Source organism: Rhinolophus sinicus, linkage group LG07, assembly GCF_036562045.2.
Source record: "Rhinolophus sinicus isolate RSC01 linkage group LG07, ASM3656204v1, whole genome shotgun sequence".
Classification (NCBI taxonomy): domain Eukaryota; kingdom Metazoa; phylum Chordata; class Mammalia; order Chiroptera; family Rhinolophidae; genus Rhinolophus; species Rhinolophus sinicus.
In genome coordinates, this window is record NC_133757.1 from 90,545,605 (window position 1) to 90,558,695 (window position 13,091).

General features: G+C 39.9%; 2 protein-coding genes across 3 annotated transcripts in view; one reads left to right on the plus strand and one right to left on the minus strand.

Annotated features, from left to right (window-relative positions):
• Window positions 1-4,333: 4,333 nt before the first annotated feature.
• On the plus strand, window positions 4,334-5,740 carry LOC109454199 (tripartite motif-containing protein 75). Its single transcript, XM_019744625.2, has one exon. The coding sequence runs from the start codon at window positions 4,334-4,336 to the stop codon at window positions 5,738-5,740; it is 1,407 nt and encodes a 468-aa protein (XP_019600184.2).
• A 1,319-nt stretch (window positions 5,741-7,059) lies between these two features.
• TMEM192 (transmembrane protein 192) overlaps window positions 7,060-13,091 on the minus strand; it is a 36,826-nt gene continuing 30,794 nt past the window's right edge. For both annotated transcript variants that reach the window (XM_074338285.1, XM_019744639.2), the window contains exons 4-6: window positions 12,281-12,415; window positions 8,648-8,750; window positions 7,060-8,185 (exon numbers count right to left, since the gene is read on the minus strand). In XM_074338285.1, the coding sequence (XP_074194386.1) occupies window positions 8,047-8,185; window positions 8,648-8,750; window positions 12,281-12,415 (377 nt within the window). In that variant the 3' untranslated portion in view covers window positions 7,060-8,046. The remainder of the gene's footprint in view (window positions 8,186-8,647; window positions 8,751-12,280; window positions 12,416-13,091) is intronic.

The window sequence follows — 13,091 nt, forward strand, 5'->3', positions numbered from 1 at the left end:
TGCCCGGGAGAGATCGTGCGGCGCCAGGGAATCCAAACCCGTGTATTATGGTTCCTGGTCTTCAAAGAGCCTTGTCCAGAATCGCCTGAAATGTTTGCTGAAAACACAGACACAGATCCCACGCTGTCCTAAAGGGGAACAATTAATATCTGTGTGTGACAAAACCCCAGAGGTGCAGGTCTGAGGCCAAGTGTGGCATCCCCTTCCAGGATGTCCCAGTGAGGGGAGGTTTGCGTAGGTTCGGGGAGTGGAGGGATGAGAACTATGGGGTCGGTAGACTTGATTGTCTGGCCCTGGATGACCTTGATCTTCCTTAATCTTACAGAGGGCAGACAGGCTCAGAGAGGTTAAGTAGTTTACGCAAAGCCACAGAACTTGTAAGGGGGCACCAGGAATCTAATTAGTCAACAAATATTGAATGAGTTCCTATTAGGGTCCAGCCCTGAGCCGGACGTTTAAGGATCAATGATAAGAAAGGAGGATACCGTTTTGGTTAGTGTTGAAGACAGATCTTGACCTCAAAGAAAATCACTACAGTGATGAAGTCTTATAGAGGGGGAAGTGTGCGATACTGAAACTTGAAATTGAATGATGAGGCCAGGGGAGCAAGAGGCGGAAGTAAGGACTGATGTCCTGGCCAGACCTTTGCTGTATTCCAGGTCAGCAGTGTTCCAATGCCCTCAGGTCAATCATATCTCAATTGAAAAAAAAAAGGGTACTTGCATGCTGTCTTGAGAGAACAGGGTTATATCACTATTTTGTAGTAAGTGGAGAGAAGTAGTTAAGAACAATCGAGATGAAGATGTTTCTAACACCCCACCCATCCCCCCCCAGGGGAAAAAACAAAAAAACAAAGCTCTGGGCCCAGAGGCAGGTCAGCCTGTAGAAAGTGAAGGAAGCTGGGGCTGGGGCTGAAGCCAGCCTGGAGGGGGCTTGGTGTCAGGTAAGAGACAGACCATGAAGAGTCTTGGGGGCTCCGTGAAGGGTCTGAAAACCCTGGGCACATTCTAAGTCCTGCCCTTGTGTAAGCAGACGCAGGAATGGCAGGGGCCTGGGGGATGCGAGGCCCAGGTCATAGGGTCATCCTACCGAGCCCACAGGTCTGAAACCCCCACACAGCTGTAAAACAAGATTCTGAAAAATTTAGTGCAAAATTTATTTGGCAGAACATCCCGACATGAAGAGCTTTTTATTTAGTCTTTAATTATCCCATTTGGTTTGAATACACATGCATTCTGTTCCTTATTACTATGTTTAAATAGGAAGTGCTTCCCCAGATCATTCTGTGGATGTTTACATAATACACGCTCTATGTAGCATATTCATTTTCTAAAATACAAAATAGCTGGCACTGGAGTGGGAAATTACCTGCTTGTTTCCATCTACAGTGCATTGTGTGCCTCTTCCTGTAGTCAATACATTTGATGCTACCATCTTTCTTTAAAATCTGCTTGACAGTCTCTTGAACAGAATGTGTTTAACACGTATGTGGTTAATTCAGTCAATACTGACAATTGATATTGCTAATGTTTCCATTTTTTTGAAGTTTAAGCCACTGCTTGAAGAGAACATCTTAGGGCATCTTGCGTTTGTTCCTTTTTTCCCCCGTATATCTTTGACTATTTGTTCAAGTTATATATGTGTTAAAAAACAAAATTCAACTGAGTAAATTTTAAAGATCTTATTGGCTTTATTCAACGATTCAATAGGCAGCATCCAATCAAGCAGAGAGAAAGGAGCTCTGAGGAGCTGTACAGAATGACAGGCTTTTGTACCTAGGCAGAAGGGAACGGGAACAAGGAAGTTACAGGCAAAAAAGCCGGTTAGTTATTGCAAGGTTGCTTTCCTTCAGGGGATGGCAAGTGTGTATCAGACAGATTACCTCACTAGTGCTGCTCTGGCAATTTCTGATTCATTTTAGATGCCATTTCTGAGAAAGCTGAAACTGTAAGTCTTGATTTGGTGACTTGGGGCTTAGCATAAGTAACTTCTTTTGGGGCCTGTTTTGTTGTTTTAAACAAGAGGTTTTTGGAATTAGTATTAGTAGAATTACAAGGGCAAAGCAAAAGGTTTTTCCATTTTTGATGGACAGTTCAGCATTGCATTGCTCTCTTAAAAAAAGGTTTCTACTTCACATCTACAGTGCTGAAATATCTACCTCCCCAAGCTAAACAGGAAATTATCAGCTCTTTTCAATCTTACCAGTACAGTAAGCATACCAAATAAGGGGCAGATTTGCAATTCATAGATGGTTAATAAATTTCTGCATTTTCCCATCACTGTTGCCTTTCTGCTTCTTTTTCTACACAGGGAGTTCGTTTTTTTTTTTTGTTTGTTTCCACGTTCTTATCTTGCAGGTATTCTTTGTTTAGAGATAATGATGTTTTACTAGTAAATACTGAAAATACTTTTCCCAGTTTTGTTTATATTCAGTTTGTATGTTTTAAATGTCATTTATTTTCTGGATATCATTTCACTAATAGGATTTTGTGGCCTATTCAGCTGTAGAAGGGAATTGGAATACGCCACTCTAAAATATGCCTCTTTGGAATAAGAATTATTTGGGGCTAATTATTTTTGAAAGACTGCAGTTGCATGAGAATCTCTGAAAACAGTCTAGAAGTTGCTGTTTTTTTGTGAGGGAAATTTACACTTATAAGGGAACTCTCCATTTGAAAGGTGGTTCTCACTGTACCAGGAAGAGTAGGACTCTATAAAGTTCTAGAAACTCTTGATCAATGGAGAAGGCACAACTAAAATCTACCTACTAACAACCTTACCTTTGTTTCCTCTGCTTTGCCTGATAACCTCCCATAAATGCCTCTCCCCACTTCAACGTCTTTCTTTTGTCTTTAGCTGAAGTTGATATTTAAGGTGATGGCTTAGGCCATTTTGGGGAGTGACTTGCTTCTCCTGGGTCTCTCCCAAGTATACAGGAAGTACACATATTATTAACCTTGTTCTTCTCATTAGTCTGTCTTTTTATTACAGGGATGTCTCAGCCAAGAACCTAGGAAGGTAGAGGGAAAAAATGTATTTTGTGTCTTGTACTGTAGAGGAGCAAGAATGAAAAAAAGCCAACTGAATTAGGTAAATGTGAATTCTGAGCTATCATAAATACATGGTTCAAGCCTCAACACCGATGGGGGAATTCCTTAACTTCCATACCCTCATAAGACAAAAATTTATAGTGATATTATTATTCTTATATACCTGATTCTAAGAGTTTGGGATTGTAGGGGAGGAAAACTACCCTTCTACCTTTCTAGGTTCTGTGTCTTAAGAATGAAATGGACATAAAATAGATTAATAGGAGGAAAAAAACATTTTAATTCCATTTCGTACATGCAGGGATTTCAGATTTGGGAATCAGAATGTGGCCAGACAATGGAGACTTCTACACTCTCCTGAGGTAAGGGGTGGGGGGTCTGGGGCTTTTTAGGTTGGGGAGGCAATTCACGGGAAGGTGAGAAGAGGAAATGTTTGGTAAACAAAGGTCCCGGAAGCAGGTAAGTCTCTTAAGTGAAAAAGTTATCTCTGGTAATATCTCTCTTCCTGCTACAGACCTTTCGAATGTAAATTTCCTTTATAATTGCTGATTTTCCCCATAACTGGGGAAATTTATACTTTTGTTTCTTTGGCAGTTAAGGGGGAGCTAAAAGGCTTTTCCTGGGTCTGCGGGGTCTTGATTGCCTTAAGCTCAAAGTCATCCACATCCAAAATGGCATATTTTGCGGTAGCATGGTCTGAACCCCTTCAGGATGTAAGATCAGTTCTCCCAAGTTACATGGATAGGTGACCAAGGCTGTATCCTAATTTGGGTATGGTAAATGGGAAGCAGATGGGATGTAGGGATGGTCATACCAAGTAGACGGGAGTATTAATATATAAAGCACCATAATAAAGGTTTGGAAACGGAAGATTGGGGTTAGGAGAAGATAATCTGTGTTTGACTGGAATGTGGTAGAGGGAAGGACCACTTGAAATAAACCCGTTTTGTTTTGTTTTGGTTGGTTTTTTAAGGAAGAAATACCTTTTCAACCAGAGCAACTAACGATGTGAGGAAACCACTGTTCTCCTAACCAAGAAAGCTGCTTACCGTGGCTTCATTTTCTCTGAGCTTCCAAAAGCTGGAGGAGTAGCTGTCCAGCTGAGCTGTGAGTCTGTGGGAAGGGCTTCTCTTGGCAGCTAGAATTAAAAGGTCTGAAGACTCAGGACTTCATAGGCTTCCGGCAAACTGAGGACTGAGATTTTAGGGTGTATCCATTTCTCACTGCAGAATCCAGCTTCCTGAAGAAAACCCACCCCAGTCCAATCTTTCCTTCACGGCCCCATGGAGGTCGAAGCAGCCCTGGCAGGACTCCAGGCAGAAGTCAACTGTCCCATCTGTCTGGATTATCTGAGAGACCCTGTCACCATCGAATGTGGGCACAACTTCTGTCGTTCCTGCATCCAGAAGTCCTGGGCTGATGTACGGGACAGGTTCCCTTGCCCTGTGTGCCGCCACCCTTGCCAACAGAGGCACTTGAGGAGCAACACCCAGCTGGGAAGGATGATTGACATTGCCAAGCTCCTGCAGATGACCAGGAGCAAGAAGAAGAGGCAGGAAGAGAGGTGCTTGTGCGAGAAGCACCACCAGGTCCTGAGCCTCTTCTGCGAGGAGGACCTAGAGGTGTTGTGTCCCCTGTGCACTCAGCCCCCTGAGCACCAGGGCCACCAGGTGAGGCCCATGCAGGAGGCCGCCTGTGATCACAGGCAAAGACTCAGCAGTTACATCGAGCCCCTGAAGAAGCAGGTGGCAGATGTTCAGAAATTAATAAGCATTCAAAGCAAAAAACCCTTAGAACTGAGAGAGAAGGTGGAAAACCAAAAGCAGGAATTAGTCTCTGAATTTGAGCACCTGACGCAGTTTTTGGAACGTGACCAAGAAGCAGTTCTTTCAAGGCTAGCTGATGAGGAAAAGGCTATTCAAAAGAAACTCAGCACTAATATAACCGCATTTTCCGACTACAATTCCACACTCAAAGGTTTACTAAGTAAGGTAATAGAGAGCAGTGTGCTGCCCGAAGTGGAATTGCTATCAGAAATGAAAAATTTCTACAAGAACTGTGAGGAGTTTAGCCCATCAATCTTTTCAGTTCAGTTAAGGAGAGAAGGCTGCAGTTTTCCTTTCCAGTATTCTGCTTTGCAGAAAATTATAAAGAAATTTAGAATAGATATAATTCTAGATCCTGAAACGGCGCACCCTAACTTGATTGTCTCTGAGGATAAGAAATGTGTGAGGTTTACAAAGAGAAAACAAAATGTTCCTGATTTTCCAAAAAGATTTACAGTCAACACAGTTGTCCTGGGTTTTCCGTATTTTCATTCCGGCAGGCATTTCTGGGAGGTAGAAGTGGGAGACAAATCCAAATGGGCTGTCGGGGTTTGCAAAGACTCTCTTTCCACAAGGGCAAGGAGAAGTCCATCAGCCTGGCAGGGATGCTGGAGGATACGGCGGCAGGAAGACAGTTATGATGCCCCGGGAGCTAGTACAACCAATCTGCTGTCGGGAGTGAAACCCAGAGGCATTGGCATTTTCCTGGACTATGAGATGGGAGAGATCTCATTTTATAACATGACTGACAAATCTCATATCTATACTTTCACTGACACTTTTAATAGACCTCTTAGGCCTTATTTCCATGTAGGGCCTGATTCAAAACCTCTCAGAATCTGTACAGGAACAGATTATGAATGAAAACTCCGATAGGTTGGACCAGTTTAATAGCTGTTTGTTTGTTTTATAAATGGGAGGTGGGTAGGCTATTGTATTTATGTGACTGTAAATCTAATCCCCCCTTCACAGTTCCACCCCTCAAGAAGCAAGTTTCATTTTGTTTCGACAACACAGTAAGGTAGCATCAAGGCCGTCCAAGATCTAACACTGGCCACCCCGCCTACTGTCCTGCTGTACGCTTTGGTTCCCACTGTTAACGATGCTGGTGCTCTTCTGTAGCTGTTTGCTTTATCCATGGACTTGTCTGAAAATCCTGAAGCTTCCTTCCCCTCTAGGGTACTCTGACCTTGGAGCTCCTATACGACCTTGGGCTTAATGCCATTATTTCACATAGCCCAGAGCCTAGAAATCCTAGTCCTCTCTCTTCGTAAGCTGCAAACCAAGGTCTGTCTTACTAATTTTTGTACCCCTGCTGCTAGGACAGTATTTACCTGGTGAATAGAATGCTTAACCTTTAAATTGCTTTGGTCATTCTTCTGTTTTGCTGGTTCTGATACTTAAGTGTCCTTTTATTGTTTGAAATGTTTGTTGTTGAGTTTTAAAAAGAGCGTTTGTGGTTATATAGACATCACATCAGAACCTGAGTATCCTGACTTTTTAAACTTATACCTTTCACTGTAAACCAAAGTTCATCCCATTAACCTTAGTGACTATAGGTCCTAACTGAATTTAAGAATAAATAAGAACGGAGCATCTCTCATCAGTGTTTTCCTTTTGAAAAAGAAAATAGCTGATGGCAAAGTTTATAGACTCTGCAGAACATAGAGACAGATTTCCAGAGAAGGAAGTGGTTTTGAGACTTATTAAAAAGGAAGGAAAGAAGAAAAGAAGGGACAGGGGGAAGCCAGGAAGCTTGGATACAATCTGCATTTTAAAAATACAATCTTGGCTTTAGTTTATGAATCTTGTCATCTTGGGGATTCAATGGTATTGTTTGCAGATGAAACATCACCTCTTCCTTAGAAAATTCTTAGATGCCCCATGGTGGCTGTGTCTGAAGGAAACAGGTGTTTGCCCACCTTCTATAAGTAACAGTGGGTGTGATCAAATGACTACATCTCTTGCCAAATAGTTGTGTATAGCTTAAGGGGTTTCAAACTAAATACCGATTATTCAGCTAAATACACACACACACAAAATAATAAAAAATAAAATATAGTAAATAAATAATTAGCAGCATACATCATCACAAACATCTCCCCTCGTTAAACTTTCAACCACGTCTAAGGCAGCATGTGAAGGTGCTGATAGCAAATTGATAAAGGGGCACACTAGAAAACTGGAGAAGTAATGCCATTTACTCATAAAAATGTTTCATTTTATCTGGAGAATTAGATATGTTTATATCTGTATATAAGTTGATATGACATTTTATTCCCATCATAATTTTTCAGTGGAATCCAAGAACTAAAAGTGTCTTTTTTTCTTATTTAGACAAACTTAAAGCCACAGAAGATCCCTTTCCTATCACTGAACTTAACCGATCCAGTGAAGGTATAGTCATATAGTTAATACTGAAATACATGGCAACTTCTTGAAGAAGAGCAAAAATAAAGAGAAAGTTTAGGGTTTTTAAGTATTTCAGCTGTTGCCAGTGGAAGGTTCCACAGATGTACCAAACAGCAGTGGTTAGTGTAAAATGGTCAGTTTAACACTGATCTAAGTCACCTTAGCTCATATCACATGTCTGGAAAATGGAAAACTGCAGGAGATTGCATAGTACATCACCTAGTGAGACCTTGGTTCTCCAGTGAGGAAATTGTAAATGATACAAGGGCCATGCTGCCAGCCGGTACCACACAAACATCAAATCCATAAGGTTCCATGGGAAGAAACATAAAAAATCACTTTCCTCATCAATTTAAAAGTGGGAAGAACTTGTTTGATCAGCTCCCTGTTCTAAACACATTGTCCTGTCAGATTCCCTCTGTAAATAGCCCAATTACAGGGTTCTTATGTCATGTGGAAGAAGTACTGGCCAATGAGAGATGTTTAAACTGCCTTTGGTCCTTGAATAAACCAGGCAGTTCAGTAATGTCAAAATGTGCAAAACAGACATTCTTGAGTTATCAAGGCTCCACAACACCTTTCACAGGACTCAAACCCTACATAGTAAACGGCCACACAGGTGAGAACCAAATTCAGATTTCCAACCAAAATTGTAAAATGTTACTTGGCAAAAGCTGCAATCCCCTATGTCAGCTTGTCAGGTAGTCAATCAGTCTTAAATCACTCTGGATCCCTCTGCAATTGATGTCTTCCCCCTGTCACATTCTGCTTGGCTGGGAGCCTAGGTCAGACGAAGTGAAGGCCAACAACCGCTTACTCAACAGTGCATTGTGTCGCTTCAGGTATACTATTATGTCTCCTTGCTTTTCGACAATTTCTTCTAGGCTTGAAATAGTCCTGTAAAGAATTAAGATACGAATGGATTACTCATACTCACCAATACTCATTAAGCCCTTCGCAAATGGGTCCCTACCCCTTGAAAACTGTTGGAAGTACAGCATATTGTATTTGTTACTTTTTCTTGTTTCTTTCTCTGAGGAGGGCGCAGCTCAGTGGCCCCTGCGGGGATTGGACCGGCAACCTAGGTGTTATTAGCACCACACTCTAACCAACTGGGCTAACCAGCCACCCGTTACTTTTTCTTAGATGTTCTAAGCCGAGGCAATATTCCAAAATGAGATTGTTTTATTAGACTAGATCTCACCACAGCTGAAAGGAAGTAAACACATTAAACCTAATTCTAAAGGCACATGTGCAGAGTCATACTCTCCAAGCATTAGAATGGTTTCTAAGATTTCCAGGGGGGGAAAGATTTTCAGTTCTCTTTCTCTCATCTTTTACTCCTCACCCCAAACTTACCTGAATCCAGTCTCTGAAGCAATATTGCTGGGGTAAGCACAGACCTTTTCTTCTTCAAGTATATCAGGCTGTGGTTTAGCTTTATTAAATTTTCGAATTTTCACTAAAACAATAAAAGTCATTGTCAGGTTATCTAATTATGAAAATTTCTATTTCCATTTGTTCACATCACAGTTGGCTATTCTTTTCAAATAAGTTAATATGCATAAAAATGCTTCATAAAGTACATTTATTGATGTACTCAAACATTTGAAAGTCTACATGCCAGGCCTGTACTAAGCAGCGGGAACAGTGATTATTGTTACTGATAATAATAATAACATATCATTTTTTGTGCATTTAAAACAGAAGGCATAGGTGAACTGTTTTACAGGGAAGCTCCACAAGTAGCCAGAGCTATAATCCAGGAGGGAGCACTCCACAGCCTCCTCTGCTGACACTGCCCTGTAAAAAGAGCTACTAGTCCAGGGAGACCAGCAGATGATAAGCCTACATTCCAAGACAGTATGAAAAGGGCCATAAATCTAAGCTTGCACAAGGGGCTAGGTCAGCCCTGGAAAGCAGCCCCTTACGAGTGGGATGAGGTGGGGAGAAGTGCAGAGGGGAGTAATGGCAGGGCCTGAATTCAACCTTGAGGGAAACAGGAATTAATCACACAGACTAGGGGAGTGGAGAAGAGGGTGTTTTAGATGAGAGAAGAGCCTGAACAAATACTTAGGATCCTGAGAAAAGGAGTGTGTGTGTGTGTGTGTGTGTGTGTGTGTTTTCTAACAAAATAAGTCTATTTAAAACTTACATTAAGACAACTAGTAGCTTTAACACAGAACAAAATAGCTTTTGGAACATACAACAAGCTACTTTATAAAGTCAAGTCTCAAACAGTGTTACCTTGGTTTCTAGAGATTAATTACTTACAATGCAAATAAATTAGTCAAGATTAGATTAGAATTAGTGTATCAAAGAATCATGTCCGAAGAGTTACCATCCACATTTACTAATATCAAAACTAGCCATCTTTTAAAATACAGAGAAGCAAGAAAAATCCACTTATCAGGGAACCGACCTTAAATTTTCTGGGACACTGAATAAAAACATTTGTCCCTAGAAGCGACTCCCTAAATCTCTCTTGTCAGAGTCTACATTTAAAGGAGCATTATAATTTAAAATTGAAGATGTGGATGGAAAACTTGAACCTTCGAAAGTAAACCAGTCTTTGCAGAGAGCCCTACATTAAGTAAATTTATAATGATTATAATTATAAATCTTCCCTATGTAAATCATCTATTTTGCAAGCCTGAATTCACCAATTAACAGGTTTTCTTAAAATAGGAAGCATGTTAATTTGAGATTTAAAAGGACAATTTTTAATAGTATATATTATTTGTATAAAAAATTTAAAAATGAATGTAAATAAAGATGAAATATGCTCCTAAGTCTTTGACTGCAGAGCAAAAACAGTTCAATTAGGAAGACAATGGATTAAAATACATGGTATATGCTAAAGGAAAAGTCTTTCCGTTCAAATTTAGGTGTCATGTAACTAATACAATTGTGCCAACTGTAAAAATTAGTTCTCAGGATTCTTCTTTTTTTTTTTTTAAACTTTTATTTATTTAAGTGTTTTTCCAGGACCCATCAGCTCCAAGTCGAGTAGTTGTTCAATCTAGTTGTGGAGGACGCAGCTCACAGTGGCCCATGTGGGGATCGAACCGGCGACCTTTTTAAGAGCACCACGCTCTCACCAACTGAGAAAACCGGCTGCCCCTAGTTCTCAGGATTCTTGAAACAGCTGCTTCCTCTGCCTCTTTTTAAATGACCTCAGGTCTTTTTTGTTTTTAACATCTGTCTTATTTATAGCATAATCAATTTTAAATGCTACAGTAAATCTTTTAAAAATAGTACAGTAAATCCTGGGGAAACAATCTTGGACTACATTTTAACAGTATTAACTTCCCCTTATTTACATGATGACACACATGATTTTTGGAATTTACTATCACCTCCTTCTATGTCATAGAGAAGTCTACAGGAAATATACTTGACTGCACCCCTTGTAGTGAATCAAAGTTGTAGAGATACTATAAAAACAAGCTAATTGAATTCTATATTCAGACCTAAACCTATTTATAGTACGTGACAGACAAATGTCATAGAATGGAATTAATCAATCAACAAGATAATTCAATGTTCATTTCTCTCACATGGACCACTACTGACATGTTGTTTCCTATATACTGAAAAATTAACCTTACTTTAAAACTAGTCTCATGCTTTTCTATTAAGCGGGTGGTATACATTTCCTTTTTAAAGAATTTTTAAAGGTACAAATGCAATCCTGTACCTAATTTGGCTAATAGTTAGCAGATAACTACAGAAAAATTTATAGAAGTCAATTATGAATGTGATACCATTCACATTTACAAGCTAGTCACTCCATCCATATTCTAAATACTTTTCGGCTAGGCTTCAAGGAGACCAAAGACCAGTAAAGTGAAATACGAGATAAGCCCTGTGTGACTTCTTTCTTCATAACCAGAGAAATTATCTCTTTCAAGATGGATAGATAAGGTATATCATTCCCACAAAACAACTGTTGCTCATTGCCACAAAGTTAGCTACTATGATGGACAGATTTTACTGCAGGTCAACACTGCAGCTGGAATGAAATCTAGATTTCTCCAGGGCTTGAATTTTTTTTTTCCCTGTCAGAGTATCCTTTCATCTAATTTTCATATCTGAAGCTTACTTTAATTTTACCATTGAGAGTTCTTTTTTCTTTTTTTAATTAAAGTTTATTGGGGTGACAATTGTTGGTAAAGTTACATAGATTTCGGGTGTACAATTCTGTATTACATCATCTATAAATCACATTGTGTGCTCACCACCCAGAGTCAGTTCTCCTTCCATCACCATATATTTGATCCCCTTTACCCTCATCTACCACCCCCCTCCCCCCTTACCCTCTGGTAACCACTAAACTATTGTCTGTCTATGAGTTTTTGTTTCTCATTTGTTTGTCTTGTTCTTTTGTTGTTTTTGGTTTATATACCACATATCAGTGAAATCATATGGTTCTCTGCTTTTTCTGTCTGACTTATTTCGCTTAGCATTATAATCTCAAGATCCAACCATGTTGTCACAAATGGTCCTATTTCATCTTTTCTTACTGCCAAATAGTATACCATTGTGCCATTCAGAGTTCTGAGAGAGAAAGACAGATCAGCCATCAGACAGCTCTAAATTTAGAAAGAAGTTGGGTTCTTAAGTGGTTTATCTCAAAGCAAATTTGGCCTAACTGCAGTTTTGAATGCATTATTTATTGACTTAAAATTTTTAATGCCAGACTTACATTTCAGTTGCCTATGAGGAATCAAAAATTTGTGGACCTTTTTAATTCTTTTGTTTTTATTTTATAATGAAAAGGCTTCACTTTAGTTGACAAAAGATTTGTGGATGACACAAATTTAGAATTGTGACTCACTGGGATCTGAAATGAGAGAAGTCTGGATGTGGTCAGCAACGGGAGAGATAGGTGCTCAATAGGTTATGGGCTCTGTGGGGATTCCCATTGCAAAGATCATGGGCTAGGCTTCAAGTGGGTCTTTGTAAGAACAGCCTGGTAGCATTTCTCACCTGTGTAGATGAGCAGACATGTCAGAGAACAGATCAGTTCCAAGGCCAGGATGGTCAGAATGAGGTCAAGATACAACCTGCTGGGCTCCGGGAAGGAATGCTGCACGCACAGTATGAGGAGAAGTGCCGTGCTGCCTGAGAAGGAGAAACAAGCAGTGTCAGGCAGAGCCCAGCGCCAACCCCCACAAGGTCCTGGGTGCACCACTTACACTCAGCAGTGAAGGAAGTTAAAGGATAAAAATCCCAAACTGCTCATCTTGAGAGAAAAAAACACACACAACACACCAAAACCTCTAAGTTAATGATGTCTCAATACAAATACAGAAGAACCTGGACTTTCTTAAAAACTAAGGGATTATTGTTTTGCTTTATAGAATTATTTATTTATTTATGTATTATTGTTAGTTTCAGGTATACAGCACAACATAATGATTAGACATTTACACCTGTCATAAGGTGATAACCCCAACAAGTCTACTACCCATTGGACACCATACATAGCTATTACAATGCTATTGACTATATTCCCTATACTGTACTTTACAGCCCACAACTACACACACACACACACACACACACACACACACACACACACGAGTGTCAAAAAAATGTATACACATTTTAAGAAAGGAATAAACCATTAAAATTGTAATATATACGGATAACAAAAGATGAATACAAGTCAAGTGTATACATTTTCTTGGCACCCCAGGTATATGTGGATATGTGTGTGTGTGTGTGTGTGTGTACACACACACACATGTATTTAATTATAGTTGACATTCAATATTATTTTATATTAGTTTCAGGT